At 36.1% G+C, this 27,074-nt stretch overlaps 7 protein-coding genes across 7 annotated transcripts; 4 read left to right on the top strand and 3 right to left on the bottom strand.

The window, feature by feature from the left end:
* Nucleotides 1-657: 657 nt before the first annotated feature.
* On the top strand, nucleotides 658-4,077 carry LOC123216139 (laccase-7). The gene is made up of 6 exons (XM_044636511.1): nucleotides 658-850; nucleotides 952-1,103; nucleotides 1,925-2,169; nucleotides 2,262-2,390; nucleotides 2,604-3,554; nucleotides 3,761-4,077. The coding sequence occupies exons 1-6, from the start codon at nucleotides 758-760 to the stop codon at nucleotides 3,889-3,891; spliced, it is 1,701 nt and encodes a 566-aa protein (XP_044492446.1). The 5' UTR covers nucleotides 658-757; the 3' UTR covers nucleotides 3,892-4,077.
* Nucleotides 4,078-4,788: 711 nt separating this feature from the next.
* LOC123215671 lies at nucleotides 4,789-7,319 on the bottom strand. The gene is made up of 3 exons (XM_044635870.1): nucleotides 7,136-7,319; nucleotides 6,074-6,394; nucleotides 4,789-5,181 (listed from the first exon to the last, which is right to left on the bottom strand). Exons 1-3 carry the CDS (start codon nucleotides 7,206-7,208, stop codon nucleotides 4,991-4,993), a joined length of 585 nt encoding a protein of 194 aa, XP_044491805.1. The 5' UTR covers nucleotides 7,209-7,319; the 3' UTR covers nucleotides 4,789-4,990.
* A 945-nt stretch (nucleotides 7,320-8,264) lies between these two features.
* LOC123195213 (fructose-1,6-bisphosphatase, chloroplastic-like) lies at nucleotides 8,265-10,617 on the top strand. The gene is made up of 4 exons (XM_044608873.1): nucleotides 8,265-8,899; nucleotides 9,460-9,684; nucleotides 9,763-10,269; nucleotides 10,363-10,617. Exons 1-4 carry the CDS (start codon nucleotides 8,450-8,452, stop codon nucleotides 10,432-10,434), a joined length of 1,254 nt encoding a protein of 417 aa, XP_044464808.1. The 5' UTR covers nucleotides 8,265-8,449; the 3' UTR covers nucleotides 10,435-10,617.
* A 659-nt stretch (nucleotides 10,618-11,276) lies between these two features.
* LOC123195207 lies at nucleotides 11,277-13,911 on the bottom strand. Its single transcript, XM_044608862.1, has 6 exons — nucleotides 13,632-13,911; nucleotides 13,287-13,533; nucleotides 12,870-13,055; nucleotides 12,111-12,768; nucleotides 11,815-12,002; nucleotides 11,277-11,700 (listed from the first exon to the last, which is right to left on the bottom strand). Exons 1-6 carry the CDS (start codon nucleotides 13,803-13,805, stop codon nucleotides 11,672-11,674), a joined length of 1,482 nt encoding a protein of 493 aa, XP_044464797.1. The 5' UTR covers nucleotides 13,806-13,911; the 3' UTR covers nucleotides 11,277-11,671.
* A 568-nt stretch (nucleotides 13,912-14,479) lies between these two features.
* On the top strand, nucleotides 14,480-17,114 carry LOC123228008. Its single transcript, XM_044653192.1, has 4 exons — nucleotides 14,480-15,010; nucleotides 15,284-15,462; nucleotides 16,268-16,631; nucleotides 16,831-17,114. Exons 1-4 carry the CDS (start codon nucleotides 14,585-14,587, stop codon nucleotides 16,912-16,914), a joined length of 1,053 nt encoding a protein of 350 aa, XP_044509127.1. The 5' UTR covers nucleotides 14,480-14,584; the 3' UTR covers nucleotides 16,915-17,114.
* Nucleotides 17,115-21,473: 4,359 nt separating this feature from the next.
* Nucleotides 21,474-23,192, top strand: LOC123227999 (L-type lectin-domain containing receptor kinase S.4-like). Its single transcript, XM_044653181.1, has one exon. It carries the CDS (start codon nucleotides 21,846-21,848, stop codon nucleotides 22,938-22,940), a length of 1,095 nt encoding a protein of 364 aa, XP_044509116.1. The 5' UTR covers nucleotides 21,474-21,845; the 3' UTR covers nucleotides 22,941-23,192.
* Nucleotides 23,193-24,702: 1,510 nt separating this feature from the next.
* On the bottom strand, nucleotides 24,703-26,492 carry LOC123209403 (tubulin beta-1 chain-like). Its single transcript, XM_044627466.1, has 2 exons — nucleotides 25,736-26,492; nucleotides 24,703-25,522 (listed from the first exon to the last, which is right to left on the bottom strand). The coding sequence occupies exons 1-2, from the start codon at nucleotides 26,397-26,399 to the stop codon at nucleotides 24,843-24,845; spliced, it is 1,344 nt and encodes a 447-aa protein (XP_044483401.1). The 5' UTR covers nucleotides 26,400-26,492; the 3' UTR covers nucleotides 24,703-24,842.
* Between the last annotated feature and the right edge of the window lie 582 nt (nucleotides 26,493-27,074).

The following is a 27,074-nucleotide window of genomic DNA, read 5'->3' on the forward strand; positions in this document are numbered from 1 at the left end:
TGGTCATTTGGCGTGGGTTTTGCTCCACAACGAACTAGGGCGACACCTTTGGACCCATAAATGGTTTGAATTTAATACATGAAAAGCCTCTTTAATTATTATAACAAGAGATGTGAAGATATATTAAAATAACATGGTATCTAATCATCGTAATTTTGTTTTGGGTAAATTAAGATAAATCTGCATATACAATTTGTGTGTTTTTGTTTGCCTCAGTGCTTGCTCCTAAGATATCTTACAAAAACAGCAAGCCGTTATTAATAGAACCATAGCATAAATGTGAATTCAATATGTTAAAAGTGGAAATTTGTACAAGATAACAACATATAAATAATTTATAAGTCATTGTCAGAGCAACGAATTTCAAAAGGGACGGCTTGGCTAGTTTGCTTGAAGAACTTAAATCTGAATAAGTAGTTTTAGTTTATGTATACGTTGATGGCCAAACTAAAGCTGTTAGACAACGAAATTCCTACTAACTCCTTAAGTCCCTTTTAACTATTTTATCACGCAACTGAATCGAAGATTCCAAATGTACATGCAGATGCTTTCATTTTTAATCAGTTTTAATTTCTATGTAGATATGGCTGTTGGGATTGTAAAGAAGAAAGGAAATTTAATCTGGAAAAGCACGCTTTGGACGTTCATTGAAGTTGACCCTCATATTTTTCTTATAAATAGAGCTTGCCATTCTCTCTGTGTCTTCATTGTTTCTTAAAACCCTATTTTGTCAAGTGTCTTCGTTCTTCTTTTCAGCATGGCACGTTCTATAGGTCTGCTAGTGTGTGCTTTTGTGCTTGTGGCTTGTTCTTCAATGGCTTCTGCGGCAATCGTGGAGCACACATTTCATGTAAGCTTCACTTTCTCTCCTCTGTTTTCTTTTGACGTTCAGAATATAACGAATGTGATGAAGAGCAATCAGGTAATAACCGGTTTTACTGGTTTGATCAGGTGCAAAACTTGACCATCGGACGGTTGTGCAATCAGCAAGTGATAACTGCTGTAAACGGAAGTCTCCCTGGCCCAACCATACGCGTTCATGAGGGTGACACCCTTATTGTTCATGTCTTCAACAAATCACCCTATAATCTTACCATCCACTGGTAATTAACCCTTTTATATAGGACGTATTCCGTTAGAAGTGGATACGAATCAAACTCAGTTTGAATATCTTCGATTTTAGTTTGGTTTAAATTAAAAATGAACTAACCCAAGTTTAGTTTGAATTTTTTAAGTCAAAGCGAAGGTAACTCAAGTTTATCTTGATCTCAAAGTTTTAAGTTAAAAACTTAATTCGAGTTTATGATTTATTGATAAAAAAATATCGTTTTACCTAATAATAAGTAAAATGATGTCATTTTTACAATTGTTTAACAAACTCGAAACAAGTTATTGCTTGGCTTGCAAGCTAGATTGAGTCAAATTCCCTCTAGTTCAAGATTCGATTTAATTTAAAAAACGAGTTAACTCTCTTAATTTGAGTTTATCTCAAGTTTGACCTAAACGAATTTGAGATCACCAACACAAGTTGAATTGACTTTCAAAACCAACTCAACTCAGTTAAGGTCTATAGTAAGTCATGATACCCAATTTAAGATAATGTATAATATTATTAGAAGGTTATAGATGAAATGAACAAAATCGTTAAAAGATAAATAAATAATATCATATAATAAATAAATAAACTAATCTTAAACTAAGTTGTTGAATTAGAATTCTAACTCAAAAATTGACTCATTCGAGAATAGTTAAGAATTTGTTATGAGCTAACTCGTATCAGATCCACTTCTAGTTATATACGATGCAATAATCAATTTCATTACTATTTTTAAATGATTTAGATTTTGACAAAAAGAAAATCAAGAAAATTTTCTCTCAAATCTTCGAAAACTAATTAAATATCATGAAATTTATGTTTACGTAGGCATGGAATATTTCAAATACTCAGTGGGTGGGCAGATGGACCTAGCATGGTAACTCAATGTCCAATAAGACCTGGAGGTAAATACACCTACAAATTTACGATCATCAACCAGGAAGGGACCCTGTGGTGGCATGCTCACGTCTCATGGCTGCGCGCCACCGTCTACGGTGCTCTTATCATTCGCCCAAGAGCTGGTCAAGCCTATCCATTCCCTAAACCTCACAAGGAAGTTCCCATCTTACTGGGTATTCCTTTTAACTCTCCAAGCTTTTATCTACCAGCAATTTGAATTCAATTTGTTTGCAAGCTATTTACTTAATAATGTGATTGTACGTAGGTGAGTGGTGGAATGCCAATGTTGTCGATGTTGAGAACCAGGCTCTCGCCACTGGTGGTGGTCCTAATGTTTCCGATGCTTACACCATTAATGGAAGGCCCGGAGACCTCTACCCTTGCTCTCAAAATCGTAAGTGTAGAATAAATGAATAAAACTCTCGTCAACAGAGTGAAAACAGTAGCCGATTTCATATCAATTGAGATTATGTGAGTTAACCAGTTAAAGTCTAGTTAAGATTGAGTCTTACTAAAACCCAAATTGAGACGATATAATTACGAGTATAATAGATTTTATTTTATTTTATCTGATATGGTTCAGTCTCTGGTCTTATTAATCTTTCAGAAACATACAAGCTCAAGGTGAAACATGGAGAGACTTATCTGTTGCGTATAATCAACGCTGCACTCAATAACCAGCTCTTCTTCAAGATAGCTAATCACAATTTAACAGTGGTGGCCGTCGACGCCGCTTACACAACGCCAAAGGTCACCGACGTTGTGGTGATTGCCCCTGGCCAGACCACCGACGTCCTCCTCAAGGCCAACCAGCCAGCGGGCTCTTATTACATGGCGGCTCATGCTTATTCTAGCTCGCCATTCCCCTTCGATAACACTACCACCAGAGCCATCATCGAATACCAAGGTTCAAACTCAGCCACTCCGATCATGCCAGTCCTTCCAGCTTTCAACGACACGCCAACCGCTCACAGCTTCTACAGTAACTTAACCAGCTTAGAAGGGTGCCCCCACTGGGTCCCCGTGCCACGTCATGTGGACGAGCATATGTTTGTGGCCTTTGGATTGGCGCTGGAACCTTGCGTAACAAACGCCACGTGTCAAGGTCTAAACGGTCAACGATTCTCTGCTAGTATGAACAACCAGTCCTTCCAGCTCCCAACAAGTCTGTCAATGTTGCAAGCCTTCTTCTTCAACAATGAGAACGGAGTCTACACGGCCGATTTCCCCAACAAGCCGCCTGTTACGTTTGACTTCACAAATAGCAGTTTCAACAACGCCACGTCACTTCTGTTTGCACCAAAGTCGACGAGGGTCAAAAAACTCAAGTTCAATTCGACAGTGGAGATTGTCCTGCAAAACACGGCTTTGATCACAACAGAGAATCATCCCATGCACCTTCACGGTTTTGACTTCTACGTGTTGGCTCAAGGGTTTGGAAACTATAACAAAACGAGGGATAGGAAAAAATACAATCTCGTCAACCCACAAAGGCGAAACACCATTGCTGTACCAGTTGGAGGCTGGGCTGTCATCAGATTCACCGCAAATAATCCAGGTGAATTTATTAATTTTCTTTCATGAGAAGATTAGCAAGTCAAAACATGATAATTAATGTGATTTATGCATGATCCTTTGAATGCGATAGTCCAACGGGCAAAAAGAAGTTAGAAATGTAAGAAAATTGAGAAACAGAGGAAGTTTTCAGAGAGACTTATCAGCCAATTTTTCATTTTTCTTGTTTTGTGACTGAACTTTATACAGGTGTTTGGTTCTTGCACTGTCATTTGGACGTTCACTTGCCCTGGGGTTTGGCTACAGCTTTTGCAGTGGAAAACGGACCGACGCCGTCGACTACGCTGCCTCCACCTCCAGAGGATCTGCCCTACTGTTAGTTGCATTCTGAAACAAAACTATTACACTAGCTAGCTCCGATTGCTTTCGGAAATCAATCCTTTTGTATCTGTTTGGCTTTCAATGTCATAATTTTTTTCGGTTTTGAAAATTTTCGATGTAATAATTTACTGCTTCATATTTGTTAGCTGAAATGAATCAAAGTCTATTTTTACTTTTTATGTAAATCCCAACCTCCCTGCTCCACATTCTTTTATTATCAGTAAGCTCAGTAATTTGATTTTTTTTTTTTAATTATCAAGGAAATGGACCATTAAAATTATATTTCGAAATTGAATTGGAAACGAATGGGCTGGCCTAAGAAGGCTCGGCCTTGCTTAATTTATTGCAGTTTTGTTGCAGCCCACTCATGATTCAGTTCAGTCTTCATAGGGATGGGAACAGAACAGAGCAGGATCAAATATTTGAATTCCTATCCCGACCTCATAGGAGGTACAACCCTATCATGTACTTAATACAGAGATGATAAAAAATTCCCGTTCTCCATCCAAGGAGACAATTTTCCTCCCTTTCCCATACTTATCCCTGGTGGAGATTTTTATTCTCTTCCCTTTTCAATTTCACATGAAACAATGAAATATGTAATCAACGACTAGATATATTTATAATAATTTAAAATTTTTAAAGAATAATTCAATTTAAGGTCGAAAAGATACAGAGAAGAGAATGGGATGAATTGAAATTGATTTCAATTTAAGAATAATTCAATTTAAGGGTTGAAAAGATATAGGGAAAGAGATGAATTAAAATTAATTTTAAATTAATTTTTTTTTAAATTTAAATTGAATTCAATCTTTATTTTATCTTTATCTATCTAAATACTTAATTTTGGAATGTTCAATGAGAGAAAAAAAAAATTACCTAGAGTGAAAATTATCTCACAAAATTTGGAGTATTTCCAAGATGAATGTATTCAATAAACACAATATGTATTATGATACAGAATATTGCCATAAATGAAATTCAGAATGTAAATAAGAGTAACAAGATCTCTCATTTCATTTATGAAAACAATCCTCCACCAATTTAACACCTTTATATATTTTAAAATTGGGAATGATTTTTGAAGAAAATGAATAACTAAAAGGGAGCTGGGGATGGTGAAATAGCAGGAGCAAAAGCAGGGCCGAGTGCAGCTTTGGATGATTCAGTTGAAATGGGGGTTGCGGTGGTGGTGGTGTCGGCTTCGCTGGAGCTTGAAAAAAGCTGGACTAACATTATTCTGCGAGGGTTCCTTCGGTGCTGCCGGCAAACATCTGGCAAGAAAGCTCCTGCATCACATCATCATCATCATCATCGTCAAGTTATTTCTAATATGCTACAGCAAGTGTCAAGTTTGGAAAAGCGAGGATAATTTTTTTATCAGGAATAAGCGAAAATTGTGTCAAGAAAAGGATACGAGTAAAAGATAAAACGAAATCAATTAATTTTTCTCTTTTTTTTTTCCCTCGAATCTATAAACCCTAAAGAAACTAATGCAACAATCAACTGTTACGGTATTTCACTTTACTATACAAACATATTAAAAGGCTATAGTCTATGTACTCAAGTTCATTATAGAATAGTGGAATGGAATATATACATAGGTTCTTTCGAGACATATTTAAGATTTTATATTTTAATTAATTATTTTAAAAATATAATTGAATCGAACTGAACTAAGCTTCGGATTATTGAGTTAAAAAATTCTCAATCTGAAAATTAAATTAAACCCCTTAATATAACAAAAAATTCCTTAAATCCCATCATTTATAAAATTTTCAATTACACCAAATTGAAAATTACATAATAAAATTTTAAAAGTATAATTACAAGATTTATAATTTTTAAAGGTTTGTTAAATTCACTGAATCAACAAACATTAAACTCAAATTTAATTTGAAAACTTAATTTTAAGTAACTTGAAATTATATGCAGTAATTGAACTAATCAAACGACAAACTACTTAAACCCTCAGTTGGTCCACTTGTGGTTGGTTTTTTACTCGATTTGTTAATGTTTGAAATTAATTTAATTTTTGCATCAAATGTATTTATAATATTTTTATAGTATTATCTAAAAAAAAAATGTAAATTTTCATTTTGGTTGTTTCTCTCGCTTTCTCACCAGCCAAGCAGCCAAGACAATTACAAATACTAACTACCATCAAAATAGATCTCATACCTTCGCCGGCAGCCAAATTGAAGTAAAGATCAATAATGTTGGGGCACTTCTGGTAACAATCCGGCGAACAAAGCTTGGAAGTGAATTGTGGTTCTAGGAGAGCATCTGAGGAAATCCCAACAGAGTTTCTATCGACGCCACAAGCTCGCACACATTCATCAGTCTCAATATAATCAGCCATGTTCGTTACAACAACTTCAGATGTTTTGCACTCCACACTTCCATGATTTTCATAGTCAGTCTCCAGTAAACATCTCTTTCCAGAAGACGATATTGAAAATGCACAAACATCCGTTGGCAAATCATCACAAACAATTCCACCTGCAAAACAACAAAAAAGGTCTGTCAGGAAGAATTCCAATTTGGTTGGGATGTGAATTGGCTGTGAGTATATAAGTTGAGGTAAAATTTCATCTTTATAACTAGCTTTTGGGGTGGGAGGGACTGTATTGAGTTGGTTCAACAGGTGATACCAAAGTCCAAAGTTCAAGAGAACAACCTCTTCCAAGGGAGGTTTTCGGTTTTTATAGCTCTCTAACTTTGTTTATCACCAAGCCTCAGTAGAGGGGAGGATTCATAACAAGAATCTCACGCAGTTATCTAACTTTGGCTATCCCCCAGTTTAGGGAAGATTCCTTAGAAGAATCTCAGATTGGCCGAAAAGTGAATTGGATGTCAGCACATGACTAACTATTTGGGTGAAGGCTATGGGAAGACATATAGTTTGGGGTGGGAGAGGCCCAATAACATTTTGTGGAGTTGGCCCAACAATTAAAAAGGAGAACCTCTTCCAGAGGTTTTCTGTTCATTTGCTTCTCTAACATTGCCCATCCCCGAACCCGAGACGAGGGGAGAATTCCAAGTGAATTGGGTGTAACTATACAACTAAATTTCCAGTCCATGTAGTTCTCTAAAGTTACCAATTCCAAGACCCTCCCTTAAGGGAAGGATTCTTAGGAAGAATCCCATTTTGGGGTCTAAGAGGCAAGAAGAATTAAATAAATCGCAATTGATATACTCTAAAAAGCCAAAACAAACTGATAGATATATTTTATACCATACCTAGAGCTGCACGGAGAAAGAAGGAAGCAAAGATGAAGAGAAGCAATGGCAACTTGATTGCAGGGGAAGCCATAGATGCAGTCCGTTACTGTTTTTGGTGTTTTATTTATAAGCTGACAAAATTGAAAGCCTAAGTGGGCTGAGAATGTTACTGTGAGATGGTTTCGATGATTCAAAAAAGGTGGCCATGGCTGCATATATATTGAAACGAGTGGCTTGAACAAGTTCTGTTGCTCCTTGGCTTCATTTGAATTACGCGTATTCATAGGGCTTTAGAGACGAAATAATGGTCAATTCAACCGAGATAATTATGTTGAAAGGAAATTAAAAGGTAGGAGACGGGCAAAGACTTGGAAATTAATTGGAAGTCAAGTAAAACTAAAATTAAATAGCATACATTAGTGTCACTATTCTGGTTGCCTTGTTGGTCTTCTCCAAAAGGTTCACTTCTGACATGTCTATTTTCGTTATAGGGTATTTGAGAGAAATTAAAAGTCACAAGTCTTCGTGGAAATGGAGAGAAATTACAGGCTCCTATCTTCTAAGCAATATATGACCAAGTCATTCTTTCAATTTTAGTCATTTCCCTCTTATACATCATAAATGAATTATAGAATGAGACATTACCAGGAATTTTCTTTATTAGAAAAAACAATGATTAATTATGAAAAAAAAAAACAATAAATATCATTTGCATACAGAACAATCCATAATATAGATAAACATTCTTCTTTACCAAAGTAATAAGAAAAATGAATTTTAATGACTTCTGTATATTACTATACATGTTCGATATATTACACCGTCAACAGATTTTTAAAAAATGGATCTCATTAGAAATTAAGATATATTATATTTAAAATAAATATTAAATCCAGTACGAGCGATACTATTACTATATCACATTCACATTTCAAAATACTATTTTAAAGACCCATAGAAATAATAGTGAGTCGAAATTGGGCCTGCTTTAAGCAGTTTGAACAGGCTTCACGTCTGCCTCTATCTTGGCCCGTAATTGCAGTAACATTGCTGACTGGGTAGTGGGCTTCGACTGATGATCTAAGCCTTAACTTCAGAGTCCAACAGCAAGTCTGCAACTTGTAGTTTGTTAACACCCATCACTCTCGGTTGCTGAACATTCCTCAACGAGCCTTGGTCACAAGAATGGATCTCAAAGAAAGATAAGTGGGACCATTCCAACAGAAACTATTTTCAACCTCACAAAAACCCAGTGCCTGTTAGAGAACAAAATGTCATCACTACACAAGAAGAAGAAGAAGAAAGTAGAGAGCTAAAGAGCTAATCTTAATCATGGTGGCAGCAGCAGCAGCTACATCTTCTTCACAGCTTCTTCTTTCAAGCTCTCGTTCTCTTTCTCATCTCTTCCCCTATCAACCATGTGGGTTTGACACCAAAGCCCTTGTCTCCTGTCCCAGCAACTGCAACAGCATCGATGTCAAGAGAAGGCATGTGGGTGCTGCTGGTGTCAAGTGCATGGCCGTTGGGACGGCGTCGGAGGCTGAAACCAAGAAGAAGAAAAGTGTGTTTGAGATTCAAACACTCACGAACTGGTTGTTGAAGCAGGAACAAGCTGGTTTTATTGATGCAGAACTGACAATTGTGCTTTCAAGCATTTCCTTGGCTTGTAAGCAGATTGCCTCATTGGTTCAGAGAGCTAGCATTTCTAGCTTGACTGGAGTTCAAGGTGCTGTCAATGTTCAAGGGGAGGACCAAAAGAAGCTTGATGTTGTTTCAAATGAGGTTGATACTTTCTCATATTAGCTTAACCTGTGCTTTATTAAATACTCTTTAAACAATGTGCATCTAAAGTACCTAGCCAAATCCCAAATTTAACAATGCAAACCGTATATGTTGATATCTTGTATCATTTGGAAATACTCAGAAAAGATTAATTAAGAGATAGTTTGGGTTTTGAAGCCTAAAACCAAAATCATCATATACTTTTTATTCAAAATAAACAAAATTTTAACAATTGAACCAAAGGCAAAATTATCATGAAAGTAACGCTTGAATGATGGTTTGATAAAATGCGGAAAATATAAGATTTGTTGTATTGTTTTTGAGCATTGCTTGCACTGTAAACATAAGATTTGTTAAATAGCCTCTAAGCATTGTTTAGACTATGTATCTAATATCTTAACAGTTAACCAAACTATTGGACCAATATGTTGCAATATATATATATATATATAAATATAAAAGCAGATTGTGAAGGTTGGTAGAACAAATTGCTTTATAGATTGTAGGTATCATGAAATAGCTAGTAGCAGTTACAGAAATTAAAAATTTTGCACTTACAGGTGTTCTCTAATTGCTTGAGATCAAGTGGACGAACTGGGATTATAGCATCAGAGGAGGAAGATGTACCAGTGGCAGTTGAAGCGAGTTACTCTGGAAACTATATTGTGGTATTTGATCCACTTGATGGATCTTCCAACATTGATGCTGCTGTATCCACTGGATCCATCTTTGGTATTTACAGTCCTAACGATGAGTGCCTAGCCGATATCAGTGATGATGCTAATGTAGGTTCAGGCTAAGCTGATGTTCATAATTTCATGGAAGATACATTTTAATTGCTTTTGACATTTGATGCATTGCAGCTCGACTCAGCAGAACAAAGATGTATTGTAAACGTGTGCCAGCCAGGAAGTAACCTGCTTGCTGCTGGCTACTGCATGTATTCAAGCTCTGTGATCTTTGTGTTAACTCTAGGAAATGGTGTCTTTGCATTCACCTTGGACCCCATGTATGGAGAGTTTGTTTTAACTCAAGAGAACATCCAGATACCAAAATCTGGAAAAATATATGCGTTTAATGAAGGGAATTACCAGCTTTGGGATGACAAGTTGAGGAAGTACATTGATGATCTTAAAGATCCAGGTCCCAGTGGCAAGCCTTATTCTGCTAGGTACATTGGTAGCCTGGTTGGTGACTTCCATCGGACCCTTCTGTATGGTGGCATTTATGGGTACCCCAGAGACAAGAAGAGCAAGAATGGGAAGCTGAGGCTCTTGTATGAGTGTGCACCGATGAGCTTCATAGTGGAACAAGCTGGAGGGAAAGGATCAGACGGCCATCGAAGAGTACTTGACATCCAACCAACTGAGGTGCGGTCATTTCTATAACCATGAGCTCATGCAATTTTCTTTGCTGAATTTTGTTGCTAAAATGCTTTGGCTTTGGTTGTTTCCTTTGAACAGATACATCAGCGAGTTCCACTCTTCATTGGAAGTCAGGAGGAAGTGGAGAAAGTGGAGAAGTACTTAGCTTAACCGAAATGTAAATCAGAGAGTAATTTTGTTCATGGAAGTTTCTCAAGAGTTGTTAAATTGAAGTTGAAAGAGCAGCAATCACTTTTTACCTCTATATGTTACTTTTTGTTGCCAGGCAAGAATACTTGTGTGTATTCGTTGAATACAGAAGCTATAAAGCTATATACAATTGGATTTGTGGAATCCAAGGAGCTCGGACTAATGTTTGGCTTGAATAAGTCAAACTCAAATTAAGGTAACCCAACTTGAGTTCAAATTGAGCAAGTCACCAGAAGGTTGTTAACAGACTCAACTTCTCCGATAACTTTTTATCATCTACGATAACTCACTGTCAACTCAAACTCCAGCCAAGCTTTTTTCGTTCAAGCCAAACCTTATACAGTTTTGGTTTGTCTCTATTCCACCTGGACCACCCCTACCAATGGCTAGGTCTCCTCCAAGAATCACTTAGTCAAAGCACAATTCTGGAAGAAAGTTTCAGTATTCGTGATTCTTGGACTATCAGACTTGTAACAGAACATTGCCAGGTCTATATGGGGCTTCAGCCGTGTAAGATTCAATCTATACTTTGGAGCTTTTTTTTCCTGTAGGAGAAAAGTGACTTTCGTCGCCACGCTAAGCCAATGGTGATGAATTTCCCAATTCTAAAACATACATCAAAGCAATGGAAAATTTTTTTTTGTGATGACTGTTGATATAATTCACAACGCATGTTTCATCATTTCAACAATGGATTTACATAGCAGTCACCACTATAGCACAACGAGAACCTGTCACTGTGCCTCATACAGCAAATAACACAACTTTTTTGGCAGATACACCGCAAAAATTGGAAGTCTGGATAAAACAAAGAAAATGTCATACTATTCTGTTGGTTGGAGCACTTATACGGATACGTCCAAGTGTCTGACAAGTGAACAAACATTCTGTTCAAGAAATTTCTACTTCTAACCAACCTTCATCAGAATTTACAATGACCCCATAAATCAATATAGGCCAAATAAAAGAATTAGATTGGCAAGCCGAATGATATTTTGCTTTGCCCAATCTTTCAACACAAATTCTGTGGGCAGGCTAAAGAAAATATGGTAATGGTAGTAACACGTAATGGAGAAATAAGTATTTGAATACTTAGATCACAGTCAATCATCTTTCTTCTAAGTACTGTGCTGGTACCGTGTCAACCTTGAGTCATCTTAATCTTCAAAATAAATTAGTTTCTTGCTGAAAAAATTTTCTAATCCAAAGAACTTCTGTAACCTTTTACTGCATTTCATAAGAAAAACATAAACAATTTTAGAATTCCATACGAAATAAAAAGTTACAAATATCAGAGACCATAGGAGAAGCTGAACTTAAAAGAAAAGAGTAGTAAAATACCAGGACTTATTATTCTTATGCATTTTGTTACGGACTTTACTGCAGTAAGGTTATCAGAGCCTGCAAGATGACATAAATCACCTTCAACATTCATGTCTTTTCCTGAAAACATTTCTGTCAATGTGGATGAATATTCTGACACAACCTGATCAGCCCCCAGAATAGCATCCCCAGATTCATGAGATGACCTGCAGATTTATGTTTAATATAACACATCAGGTGAACTGTATAGTGCTGAATAGCGGATCAATACTAAGTCATGAAATTTTTTACAGCATGATAGACAGAACAAATACCCTGAAATATTATCCAAAGAAGCACAAGCATCTAAATTTGGCTGGAAAGGATAGCCAATTCCTTCACAGTCAAGATCAAGATCAACTAGCAGCTCAGAGAAGGAAAAATTGGGTCCAAAGGCATCTAAATTAGGCAAATCCATGTCAAAAAAATCAGCTTCCTTTTCAGACTCAGATGTTGAAATTTCATTAGTAATTGGTTTATCCATATTCTCTGCAACATCGGAACCATCAAAATCTAGCCTTCCTTTTACATGATCCCTCATATTCAGCCTCTTTAAGTTTGTTTTGACTGGTGAGGAAGAGGAAATGCAGTGGTTTCTCTCCACTTTGTAGAATGCCATTTGTTTGTATGGGCTTATAGCAACTCTCTCTTTTGATATCAAAGTGCAGTTAGTAGGAGTGATCCCTTGAGGAGAATTGTTAGTACTTCCATTGAAAGTGAATGAATTTCCCAGCGGAGATTTATCATCTTGAAAGGAAACTGGTTGCGGTGGGGTCTCGGGACCAGATGAATTAGTCTGAGTAGGCAGTGAAGGCTGGTTAAACAAGCTCTTAGCAACACTGGATCTATTGGGTGCACGGTTGTGTGGTGATGATTCAACCACAAAATCCTGACTAGTGACTTCATTCTGTGATTTTGTGGCTGTTCTTACATCTGCAAAAGAGTTAAAAAACATTGCTCATAACCCCCAATACATTACAGTAAGAAAAACTGGACAGCAATATATAAAATGCATATCTTTGAAGAAACTTCACCTTTGTCTGGCAATATCCTATTGGGCAACTTATTTCGAGACTTCTTTACAGGCTGAGGGGGCTCTGATACAACTTTTGAGCCTGCCCTCTTTCGTGTTAATGGGAAACTTGTAATTGCTGGAGAAATATTAGTGTTGGGAAGGACGGACACAGGCACAACAATTGGTGTATATTGCACAAGACAACCTGACACAGAGAGCAAAAATCACAGGAGACTGATCACTTTCATGGATTGCTTTTTGTTTCAGGAGAAAAATAAATTAGGGAGTCAGAAAATCCATGCATACTCTCAACAATCGCATGAGACTGATCGCTTTCATGGATTGTCTTTTAAAGAATTCTAACTTTGATAAAACGCTAATATTTCCAATTTATGTTCTAAAATCAGGCAAAAAAAAAGTACAATTGAGAGATGACCTGAAGGGGATTTACTAGATGGAATAGGCTGATGAACGACGGCCATCGATTTTGTTGGCTGAATCGTTGGCGTTGACGAACTTGCATTGTAAGTGTTCATGACACCTTGCATACCTTGTAGCAACGTCTGTACTCTCATTTTTTCTTGCTCCAAACGAGCCTTCTCTTGATCCAACATCACTTTCTCCTCCTTTAAACTTATATACTCGTTCAACATCGCCATTAAACTCAACAAGCTCTTCGGGGCCTGCAAAAATAAATATAAAAAAGTAAACCCACTTGTTAGATCCTTAAACAACAGTCAAAAAAAAAAAAAAAACCAGATGGAAAAATAAAAATAAAAACCTCTCGAAGTGGGGATTTCGAGATGAGAGCCGAGGCTTCATTTCTGAAGACAGAGCGGGTTTCGGAGAAGTTGTCAGATAGATAGCGGTCAACGATGAAAGCGACTTGAATTGGAGTGACATTTCCCTTAGCGTAATTGTTATGTGATTCTTTCGATCTGTTTGGCTTTCCCATTGGAATGAAGAGCGGCCGAGGAAGCGAAAATGGAGAATTCAAGAGAGAGTGTGAGGAGAGAATTGGATTTGGAGGTTTAAATTTCAGCGAAGAAAGAAGAAGAAAAGGAAAGAGAGAAAGCGCGGGAGTGTTTGAATTTTTTGGAGGTAAATTGCCGTTGAAGGCGTGTTTTGGAGTTTTAGCGGTTAATCGGTATTTGTCAATTTGGGGGTTTTAACTGCGCGGGAAAAGCCGTAGTGGACGGTTTAAAGCGGTGAACCTCGCAAATTTGTACGGGAATTGGATCTGAGCGCAAATTGCTTACCACTCAACTCATATTAAATCAGGCTCTATTTAATTATTGTCAAACAAAATTTAAGTTCCAATAACTCAAACTCTTAAAATCTTTTTTTTTTTAATTTTTAACTTTGAGAATAACCAATATATACAAATGCTTTTTAAACTTTAATTCAATGAATTTGAATTATTTTATTTTTATTTAAATCAAATTAAACTTAAAAATATTCAAAAAAACATTTATTCGTAGCTATCATTAACTGTTTAAACTCGATTCATTTGATCAACTTGAGTTCTTCAAACTGAATCAACCGCAACCTTGAAGAGATTTAAACTTTTAATGTCAATTATCACTGCATTACAAAAAATTAAAAAAACCAAAGGGGCCGGGCAACTCTAAAACTAGTCCAATGGCATTACAGTAATTATCCACAACCGGCAAAAGCCTAACGTCTGCTCACCATTGGCACCAAATCGAAACTCAAAAAAATCTCACAAACAAGATGAAGCAAGGGCTTGTCCAATGGGGTCCTTGTCCCTACGCTCACTCTTTCTCTCGGCGGCCTCTTCCACAAGTTTTCTTTCCAAGCCTCACAGCCAAACACGCGCCTTCACGATCAATCTCCGCCACTCTAGACTCTATAACCAGTCAACAACAAGAAGAGCTATCGGGGAGAGAGAGGAGGCAGCTGAGAAACGAAAGAAGAGAGAGAAAATCCGGTTACAGTTGGAGAGAAGAAGTTGAAGAAAGGCTTATAAAGAAGCCGAAGAAACGGTATACTTCTTGGACCGAAGAGCTCAATCTCGATAATTTGGCTACGTTGGGTCCGCAATGGTGGGTGGTTCGGGTTTCTCGGGTCAGGTATCAGGAGATTGCTGAACGACTTGCTCGATCACTTGCTAGGAACTTCTCTGACATTGAATTTAAGGTGAGTTTTGTTTATCTAGAGTAGACGACATGTCAGCTGCCTGTCTTTTAACATTTAGACAACATGTCCCGTCTGTTTAACATGTAAACGACAGTCTTTTTTACGCATCTCAAATATGAATTCAAATTGGTATTAGGACTAATAGAGAAGTTGCTTAGAATTCATATGGTATTTATATTTGAAAGTTGGAAGCATGGATGTAATATTAGGGAAAAAAATAGTAATGTCTGAAAGAATTCACAAGTTTTGTAAATTTGTATTGCTGGTTTTCAGATGTATGCTCCAGTTGTTCAGGAGAAGAGGAAACTAAAAAATGGTTCCATCTCAGTTAAGCCTAAGGCGATTTTTCCGGGTTGTGTTTTTTTGAGGTGTGTGTTGAACAGAGAGATACATGACTTTATCAGAGAGTGTGAGGGAGTTGGCGGTTTTGTTGGTTCTAAGGTCGGAAATATGTGAGTACATACATCTCTTTTGTTACTTGTTAATTTCGGTGGAATCACTTATAGTGAATTGTGTGTATATATGTACAATTGTTATACTGAAAAATTGTAGAAAGGCATGTACATAGAAAGGTCATCTGAACTAGTGATTGGTGGCGGCTTGCTCTTAGCTCACCAGAGGAGAATACAATGCTCAGAAAGGAATAATCAGTAGCTTCAATGAATGCTGAATACTAGCCTATACTTGTACAGCAGGAAGGAAAAATCTAGAGCTGATATCGTTAGAGAGTTAGGTGAATTCCTTATAGATTTAAGGGAGAGAAGGATAATATATTCTGTTTGTTACAATGATAGCTGATCTGTCCAGTCACCTTTCATAGCCAGCTTGATGAGATATATAGTCTTATCCAGTTTCCTTGTCCATGTCTTCTGCTTATTCTATATATCAACTGGCAGTTAGGTTAGTTATGGAGTTGCTGTAATTTCTTCTTTTTTCTATTTCCTTTAGCAGCTTCTCTCTTTAATATATTGACTATACATTACCTGCATTTTATTGTCTGATTGAAGACCCCTTTGTTTGCAGCATGGTTGTCTAAATATTTCATTCTTAAGAGAATGGTATGCAGCTTTTAGGCCTGAATGAAGAAAGTTAAATGGAACCTAAGACCCAGAGTAGTCTGTTGGTTGAATGATTTGTAACCTATTAAGAAGATAGTTAAAATCTTGTGTTTTGTTGTCAAACAGTTTCCTAAAGAGCCTGGCTCATATATTTATCCACTCTAACAAGAGATATTCTTTACTTCTGTTCATGATGCAGAAGAAGACAGATAAACAAACCAAGGCCAATATCTATTGATGATATAGAAGCAATCTTCACAGAGGCAAAACAAGCACAAGAGAAAGCTGATCAAGGTTTTGAGGAAGAGCAACAAGGAGTAGAAAACCTCAAATCTGAGAAGCTCAATGGAGAATCTAATTTAAATTTCTATGATGCAGCAGAATCTGCCTCAGATTCCAAGCCAAAAAGGCTATCCAGAAAAGCTACTGACACACTTGCTACTGGTTCATCTTCAGCAAAGGGTGATAAAGGCCTTGCTCCAGGTTCAACTGTTCGAGTTGTATCTGGGACATTTGCTGACTTTGTTGGTAGCCTTAAGAAACTAAATCGTAAAACTAAAAAGGTATGTTGTTTGTGTCATATAAATAATTTGTCTTATGGAGGAGAATTTGAGGATCTTTTGCTAACTGTTGGTTGAAAAGAACCCTCTAATACCCATTTGTTGCTTCAAATTATATAGAAGGTCCTTATGAACCTACTGGTATAACTTTATTCTTTATATTACTAAAATAAATCTTCTGAACATGTTTTTTTTTTTGCAGGCAACTGTTGGCTTTACCTTGTTTGGAAAAGAGACCTTAGTAGACCTAGATCTCAATGAAATAGTTGCAGAGAAAACAGTGTAGAAAAGTTATTCATCGTCACAGATGGTTCACATTTATCAATTTTGTATGGTTTACCCAATTTCTTTTATGGATCTTCTCATTCTTTTTGAGAACCTTCTTGCATCATAGAACTCAATTAGGTATTCTTTGTTCATTTTATCAAGTTGCTTGTTTATTTCTATGCTTTTAAGTTCCTGAATACACCAGCACTATTATTTGCATGAATAGTAGCACAAAATATGGAATCTCTTTTCATAAGGTCATCTACATTCTACATACATTTCAGCCAGTTAATATCAGTTATCAGTCAAATCAAATGAGTTATGTTGTTTTCACATCCACATACATTTTCAAGTATAAGGAAATCGTTGATCATCTTCACAGATCTATAATTACTGGCTTGATTTAGTACTGTGATTAATACGAAAGTTCCAACAACTTTAGGGCCTTTCAAGATCAAAAATTTTGAATTAAATAGGTTAGTTTTGAACTTCACTGGGTTCAGAAAAGTAACCAGTCGGAGAGAGATGCACCAAAGATAACCAAGAAGGATTGTGACAGTACAGGGAAGGAACGAGCAAGTAAAAGTACAGAATAAAAAGCACACTTTGTGGGTTCTTTTAAGTGTCAAAAGTATATTGAAAGGGTTGGATTCTCTTTAATTTCTCTCAAAAGAAGTCTTTGATTAATTGATTATTTCCATTAGATCTTCATGTGTTTTGTTTGCTTCTCTAGTGTTTGATTCCAGTGACCATCTTACGACACTAAATTATATACTGGTGGCTGTAGTGTGATTTTCATGACCATCTTAAAATATTCATTAAGTTATGCAATGTTGATTCCTGTTCCTTTATTTTTCACACAGAGTGCTTGTTGATTTACCCTTATGGATGCTCAAAGAAAGTAATTTTGGTCCCATGTGTGTCATATATGCTTTTTAGTAACTCTGAAATTATCTAAAATTCATTTTTCAGAACCCTTTTGACTAATCTCCTGGAGTTATTTTGCCATTTTATCTGTCTCTATCGATCTAAAGTTGCCTGACTGTGTATGTCTCACATATTATAAGAACATATGGCAAGTCATTTAATGTTGATTAACACACAAGGAAAAGAAAATTTTGTCAGAGAATGTAGGATTAGATAATTCCTGTTTAAATAGATTACTTGCTAATTGTTTAACTTTACTAAGCCACTATAAAGAATTTTTTTTTCTTCATTCTTGCATGAAGAACCTGGAAGATATTGTACTTGACAGTGTCCTTTCAGTTATGTATGGATGAATACATAAGATTGATTCTCTTTAACCAAATATATTATGTATAATTTTGTTGATTTGCTGCCTCATTTATTTTTAACTAAATTTTTTATTTGCTTACTAGTTTCAAATCACTTCATAATTTCTTTCAAACAATGTGAAAAAGACAGAGGAGGATGGTGTGTATAATTTGGTTGCCTGGCATTCTATTTAAGCTGTAAATTAAAATCTCAGTTGCCTACTGTTTTCTCATGACATCAACTATTTCTTTTATGCAACCAACAAAACTCTTTAAATATTTATATACATCTTTTAATGAAATGATAATTCATGAGATCTTGAAAGATAAGGAATGGTTATGAATAAAAATATTAGCTAAGATAGAGTTGAATTGTTTATAGCAATTTTGTTCGTCTCCATTTTTTCCATCAACATTTTAGCAAGTTTCTTGCTGGTTGAACATTTGATTGACATCAACGTGCTAGAGACTAGGGAGATTACTTTTGGATCTAGTAAAGACTATCTGTTGAAGTTATTGGGAATTTTGTTGCCATGAAATCATTCAAGTGTCTCCCAAGAGTGTATAGAAATTTAAGATATGCTTATTAATTTTGCAACGAAGTGGAGATGGTCCACAAACCATCCTGATCCAGTTACCCTTATCTGCTTGCTTTCCCAAAATATAGGTTTCATTTTGCTTTCTACTTCCTTTTTTCCATTCTATAATGCTTAAATTGTCTGTCCCAGTCTAGTGGTGGTCCTTGCACTGCTTTAAATGAAGATTTTATAAGCTCAAAGGAGATTCAAAGTGCCAGCTCACTATACAGAAAAGTTTTGTCACCTTTGCAATATAGCTGGTAAAGAGTGATGGCTACTTTTCATTTCCCTTTTTTCTGTTGAGTTGCCATATCTTTTCTTTGTTCTTTTCTACAATGAGTTTTGGAGATAAATAATGCAGACCCATTAGAGCTAAACTCTTACCGCATCCTATAACTAGACTTACTCAATTCTTCTAAACTATCAGTTTGTTGTGCCAAGGGTTAATTTTATAAGTAAAATTACATGTACAAATTATGGATACATCAAGTATAAACAAACACGTTATTATGTGATTTAGATATTTAATATCTCTAATTTAGAATCAAGTCATATGATGATACTTCAATTTATTTGTGCATGTTAGGACTTGATCATATATACATTAAGCATTATTGTGATTTTATTAGCTCCTTAGAGACACAAAAACAAATGCCTTAGCATTTAGTCAATATGATTAAAAAACCTCATGCAGAAGGGAGTTTTGATTTTTGTATGAGTTTTTAGTGATTTTACAGATATATTTAATACTTTGATATCAATCAGGCGAATCAATTAACCCATTTGATAAATAGTTGATGTCTGCTGGAGCTCATAAATAAGACTGAAATGCTGAAGGACCCATGTCATGTGCACCAACCAAAGCTGCAGCAAGGGCTCATAGCGACCATATAAAGGAGGTAGCCACTCAACTTAAGTTCACAAGACTCACACAAATCACAAGGTGAAGTGGTCCAATGTTTCATTTTTAATGGTCATGTGCCCATGTCCATCCCTTTTGCTTCTTAAATTTCTGCACTTTGCCATTGGTGGAGGCACTACACTTTGAATTGCATGACAGCAACCTTCTTAATTTCTCTCCATGAAAAGAACTTCACACACTAGAGCACTGTCCAATAATACCCTGTCTTCCTTTTGCCCTGTCTCACGCGAGCCTTGCTGCTACTTGCATCTTCAATGATGGAGTTATAAGTTTCTCTTTCTACTAATATAATTATGATACCATAAATTTTGTTAGATAATATATCATTATATAATAAGATATTATTTTATTATTAGTGTAAAATTACATAATCACATGGATCCAATTTGGATAATAAAAAATTGAGGCCACGAATTTTATTGGTTTCAATTTATTATCTCAAAAAAATCCATCACAGAATATTGAATGCTTTTGCTAAAGAAAATGCAGACGTGAGTTGTATGTACCCAAACATGGCACCGGTAAGAAAAAGGCTTATCGAGGGATCGCTAAACGCACCTTATGGTTGGACAGTATTTCAATCAATGAAACCTATCCGTTACATTACCCAGAAGACAAAGCACGCGCACATTGATTGATGTGATAAATATTTATAAAGTAAGCACAAGACTGCACTACACCATCTTTTTGAGTCACGAGTCACCAAGGCAAGGGCCTATCGATATACATACGGCGCATGTTAGATATTGGTCTATGAAGAATCCTTCTTTAAAGTAACCAGTGCCGAATCAATATGAGTCGCTTTGAATGAGACAAATGGTGTATTCGCTGTAATTAATTCTACAGCTGTGGATTTGGAAATGTTCCAAGGCAAAAGGTTAAGAGTTTGTGGACACTCGAGCGTGCAGTTGTTGATCTTCCTTTTTGGGGAAACTCCGCAGACAGCAGTACTTTGATGCAGGGAATTTTTTTTTTTGGTAAATTTTTTTTCTGGTTGTTCAACATTATGGAACATAATTTTTTACAAACATTATGGAACATGATGCAGGGGAATTTTTTCAACTGTAACTCTAGAGTCTAAACTAAGTTCTAAGACTTTACAATTTGGTACTCTTTATTTTTTATATTATCATAAATACCCACAAAGGATATATCCCACACTCACATAGTCACACTTGTTTGATTAAAAAAACTCAAAGAAAAATCTCACACATGTGTCATATTCTCTCCTAGTTAAATTCACAAAATAGATATTAAAGCATAAGTTATAACAAATATATGTAACAACTAATCATGTCGATTGTACATGTCAATAAAACATAAAAAAACTTTCTATTTATAATTAACGAGAAGATCTTTTTATAGAAAATGTAGAATATGATAAAAGTGTTAGTTAGTTCAAAAGACTAATTAAATGGCTATTTGATACACAAAACTCGATTCTTTTACTTGTCACATAAATTGTTTTTGGCTTATCTCCTTTTATGATAGTGATAATTATTTTATTGATTAAGGTGAAGAAGTCTAAAGTCAAAGTGAATATTGTTTTTAATTGTTAAGTTACCTTTTTGACCATTCGATGCACAAGGTTCACTTATTTTGGAACAAAATGAGGACTCCCTAATCCTTTCCCAACAATACAAAAAAAAAAAATTGAGGGTCCTAGAAATTTTCTCCTTATCTCAACTGATCCCCTTCACTAATAAATGATAGTCCCAAACCATATAAAAGAGCACAAGTAAACTGTAAATCATGAAGCTCAATATAAATACGAGCTCAAACTAATTTAATTTGAATCTCAATCTGCATCCATCCATTGTCATTCACAAGCATGAAACTGGAAATCATAGAGCACATGGTTCAAATGGCATTTAAGCTAAATTGAAAGGGTACAACTGCAAAATGTGCTGTGAAATATTCCCTCTGTCAGCAACAACCAGAGAAACTGAGTCAGAGAGTTTGCAGAAACGAGTAAAACGTATTTAATTTTCACAGCCTCCAAGCCAAACCCATCCTCCCATTCTTTACTTTCTCCCTCTGCTGTGCCGTCGACATTCATTCGCTCCAAACCCTAGAAAATATTGACCTATTTTGTTGATGGGTTCACCTTACAAACCCAGGACTCGCATTTACAAGGCCTAACTGACCCCAGTTTCAGCTCCGACCCACTTCGGCAATGGCCGCGGATTTCTTGCTCAGGTACTACATAGCACTAGCTTTACTCATTTTCCACCTCAATGTCTTATGCGCCGACCAAGTTTCCTCTTTTTCCTTCAAAAGTTTTGTTAAAGATCCGAACTTTAACTCCAACATTTCATTATACGGGGATGCTAAGGTTGTTAATGATGAGTCTTCAGTTCAACTTACTAACTCTGTTAGTTCAAGTGCTGGGCGAATCATGTATAAGAAACCCATCAAGCTTGTTGTTGAAGGAAAGCCTAGGAATTTAGCTTCTTTTTCAACGAACTTCTCCTTTTCGATGTTTAAGGAAAATGGTGATGGTTTGGCTTTTGTTATGGTTCCAAGTGGTTTAGATTCTAATGGGTTTGGCGATAGCTCATTTGGGCTTTCTCAAGTGTTGGAAAAAGATAAATATAGAGTTATCGCTGTTGAATTTGATACTTTTAGAGATGCCAAGTATGGTGATCTGAATGACAATCACGTGGGGATTGATGTGGGTAGTCTTTCATCGATTAAAGCCAGCAATGTTTCATCTCACAACCTGTGGTTGAATAGTGGTAAAAAATTGACTTCTTGGATAGATTATGAAGCCAATTTGGAGAGATTAGAGGTGAGGTTGAGTCATTTTGGTGATAGCAAGCCTTCTGATCCATTGCTCTGGTATCCAATTGACTTATCAGAAGTGTGGAAAGATGAGGAAGTTTACATGGGCTTTAGCTCTTCAAATGGGAACTGTACCCAGATATGTTCTGTGTACTCATGGAGCTTTAATCTAAGGCGAGTTCCACATTGGATGCATTCCCAGCCATTGGATCCTGAAACTGTTGTTAAGAACACAAAAACACCCCTGGCTGCCCCCAAGCGGAGTGATTGCTTACTGAGAGTGCTTGCTGCTCTGATTCTTGGCGCTGCTGGTGGAGCTCTGGGAGCATCTATTGTGATGTATTTATGGGCCATCTTCGTAAATGGGCGTCCGGTTGTGCCTGTGACGCCTGAGGAGTGTGCCATGCGCCCTGTGGATTTCGAGTGTAAGAAGGTTGTAGCATCAGTAGATAAACCTATCGAAGATAGCAAAAAATTAGATTGGTAGATGGATCGTGTTGCAAGGTATGTGATGTAAATTCATCTTCGTTTTGTACTTGTAGTTGCAGTTTTGTTGTGTGATTGTAACTGATGATCAGTTGTGAAAAAAATTAGTTTTGACAATGAGCAACACTATCTACGCCTAGTATTGAGAATCCAATTGGATACTTGGATTATGTGTCATTATGAAATTGGATGTTGCTTTATGGTTAATTCAATATCATCCAATTATATGATAACACATCATTTAGATATCCAATTGGATCTTCAAAACTGGTTAAATATAGTTTTTATTGTTTGAAAATGGCCATTACATTTGCTTGAAACTGTACTTATAAAGCCATGCAAGAAGATCGTTATGAAGGATTAACAAGCAAGTGCTACTTAAATTATATGCCTTTTGGGACTGATAATCAGGCAGTCCATATATACTCTTTTACTAGTACTAATGATCCTACTCTATGTTTTACCATGTTCTGATTGACATATCAACGATGTTGTGTAATAGAGTCTGTTTTGTCAAATCAACTTTGGTGTCATCAACAAACTATTTGAACGAGCCGAGTTTGATCTTGAGTTGGTTTTTGTTCAAATTTGGTTCGACTTGAATCTACCCCTATCAGTGGTATCAGAAAATTTTAGTTTTAGGGTTGGTTTGGTTAAGCCTTACATCTTAATGCAGGTCAACAAGGCCCGCGTAAAGTAGGTGTACTAATGGATGGATAGTAGTGAGTATTAATAAATTGATTTGTCACTTATGTTATTGCATGATGAGTAATACAGAATAAATTGATTTGTCACTGATGAACTGAACTAACAGGTATTCATGGTTGATATATTGTTATATCATTTGTTGGATGATTTAATTAATACATTATCGATAATTAACATGTCAGCTAATAGTTATCTATAATTAATACATGAAATATTAATCTAATATGATCAGAAAAAAAGGGAACTTGATATGATTATTATCGTTATATTTGTCTCAAGAATCGATATGAGCAATGTTATGGATATTTAGTTTTGAATATTTAATTAAGTATTCAATTCAGATGATATGTATGTGATTGGGTGGTATTTTTTGAGAAATTAAGAGGTTTTATAGATAGGAAAAAATACAAAAATATGAAGGGTATACCCTAAACAAATATTATAAATGATTTAAAATAAAACAAAATGAACATATATGTTCTACAAACAAAACAAAACAAACTCAATAATTGCAAGATAGTTTAGAATTGAGGTGAAATCTCATACATTAGTTCCAAATCGATAATCTTATCTCAAAGTATCATAAATATATGATGAGACAATCTCTCAATGAGTTTTGCAATGCCTTTTTTTATTCTCCTAGTTGTAAATTCTTTGGTTTGTTTATAAGCTCTTTGTGTACTGCATTTGTCCTATCTATTTGAGCTGTTGTAACAAGGACTCCATCAAAGATAAAACTAATTGCACACGATGTAATGATCAAATATGTTATTAACACTTAAGTTTTTGTCGGATACAGTAAAGATGGTTTTGAATAGATACAGTACAGATAAAATGGAAGTTCATATTGATGCTAGCACATCACATTACTCTTATCATTATGAGAATTAATTTTATGTATTTTGCATTGTGGAATTTTATTGAATGGGTAATCTTTTGTTTTGGGTATTAATTATGTTTTTATTTTCAATTATCTACCAAAGTAATCTACTGCCAATTCATATAATAAGAAAAATTAGGGTTTACAGTGATTACCTGCATGTTCAAACTTCAAGTTTGTCAAATAGGAAAGAACAAGAAACTTGATATTCTACTTGAAAAACACTCATATTTGCCTACATCAAAAGCAGATTAATTCCTGTAACTGCCAGGAGTGGCAACCAGAAATTACAATTTCCAACACTAAATCAACATATCACTGCTGATATTCAGCTTCCTCTTCTTCTTCTTCCTCATAATAATCCTCATCAGCTGTAGCATCCTGGTACTGCTGATACTCAGAAACCAAGTCATTCATATTGCTTTCTGCTTCTGTAAATTCCATCTCATCCATACCTTCTCCTGTGTACCAATGCAAGAAAGCCTTCCTTCTAAACATAGCAGTGAACTGCTCACTAACACGCCTAAACATTTCTTGAATTGAAGTCGAATTCCCAATAAATGTGGAAGCCATTTTCAACCCAGTTGGCGGAATATCACAGACTGTTGATTTCACATTATTGGGAATCCATTCCACAAAGTAAGAAGAGTTCTTGTTTTGGACATTGATCATTTGCTCATCAACTTCTTTAGTACTCATTTTGCCTCTGAACATTGCTGAGGCCGTCAAGTAACGCCCATGTCGTGGATCGGCTGCGCACATCATGTTCTTTGCATCCCACATTTGTTGGGTGAGCTCAGGGACCGTTAGGGCTCTGTATTGTTGAGAGCCACGAGAGGTGAGAGGAGCAAAACCCACCATGAAAAAGTGAAGCCGAGGAAATGGAATGAGATTAACAGCAAGCTTTCTGAGGTCAGAGTTCAGTTGACCAGGAAACCTCAAACAGCAGGTCACTCCAGACATTGTTGCAGAGATCAAATGGTTCAAATCCCCAACTGCCCACAAAAAAAATTACATCAATCACTGTTACATAGATTAAAAAAATTTCAAAATAAGATAGAAACATGTTATTCGAATAGCTTATCAATATCACAAATACATTCAAAATTCTAAAATTTGTCAAATACACAACCATGTTCTACCTATATTGTAGTGTATGGCGTATCTTAAAATACTAATAATCATAAGAGATTTGAGACGAAACTTACAGCTCGGAGTGGTGAGTTTGAGGGTACGGAAACAGATGTCGTAAAGGGCTTCATTGTCAAGAACCATACACTCGTCTGCGTTTTCAACAAGCTGGTGAACAGAGAGAGTTGCGTTATAAGGCTCAACGACGGTATCAGATACCTTGGGAGAGGGGAACACGGAAAAAGTGAGCATCATTCGATCTGGGTATTCTTCTCTTATTTTTGAAATCAAAAGTGTTCCCATTCCAGATCCAGTCCCTCCTCCCAAAGAATGGCACACCTGAAACCCTTGCAGGGCATCACAATTCTCGGCTTCTTTGCGAACAACATCAAGGACTGAATCAATCAGCTCTGCACCCTCAGTGTAATGGCCTTTAGCCCAGTTGTTTCCGGCCCCGGACTGGCCGAAAACGAAGTTATCTGGTCGAAAAATCTGCCCGTACGGGCCGGATCTGATACTGTCCATGGTGCCAGGTTCAAGATCCATGAGGACACCCCTGGGAACGAACCTTCCACAACTTGCTTCATTGTAGTACACATTGATCCGTTCAAGTTGCAGTTCATTGTCCCCGTTGTACCGTCCAGTCGAGTCTATGCCGTGCTCGGCACAGACGACTTCCCAGAACTTGGCACCGATCTGGTTGCCGCATTGGCCTCCTTGAATGTGAAGGATTTCACGCATTTTGGGAAGAAAAAAAGATTGCTTTTTCTTTTTAATTCGAGAGAGAGAGTTTCAGAGACAAGAGGAATCGGGAGGACGATCAGTACCTAATAAAAAGAAGAAACGAGCAGTACTTTATAAAAAGATTTTGATCAACGGTTGGATTTGAATGAGATTTGAATTTGAATTTGCAAAGCGCGGGATTTGTGAATTTTGAATTTTTATGTGGTAAGTGAAACTGTGAAAGTAACGGTCGGATGGAGATGTGATTTTGAATTTCAAAAATTGGGAGACAGCTGGAATTGGTAGAAGAAGACAACCATCTATGGTACGTGGACTTGTAATTTATGCTGGCAGCTTTTGATTGGCTGAATTGGTAAATGTGAATAATATTTCTTTTAGGATTGGATTCGATTAGCTCTGTGACATTAATTCAAATTTAATAGAGCCAATTTAATGTTAATAATTAAGACTCAAAGTTGCTCAAAAATATTTAATTTTATATTTATTTTGAGTATATTTAAATCAGAATATTCGAATTAACTCATGTTATAAAAATAAATTCAATTCATAATTCAAATTTAATTTGTTTAATTTAAACTTAAATTAAAATTTGAATAATTTAGATCAACCCTAACCATAATTACTTGTAATATCAAATCTAATTATAATATACCACAAACATGAAGGATGAAA

Source organism: Mangifera indica, chromosome 1, assembly GCF_011075055.1.
Source record: "Mangifera indica cultivar Alphonso chromosome 1, CATAS_Mindica_2.1, whole genome shotgun sequence".
In the NCBI taxonomy this organism is placed as follows: Eukaryota; Viridiplantae; Streptophyta; class Magnoliopsida; order Sapindales; family Anacardiaceae; genus Mangifera; species Mangifera indica.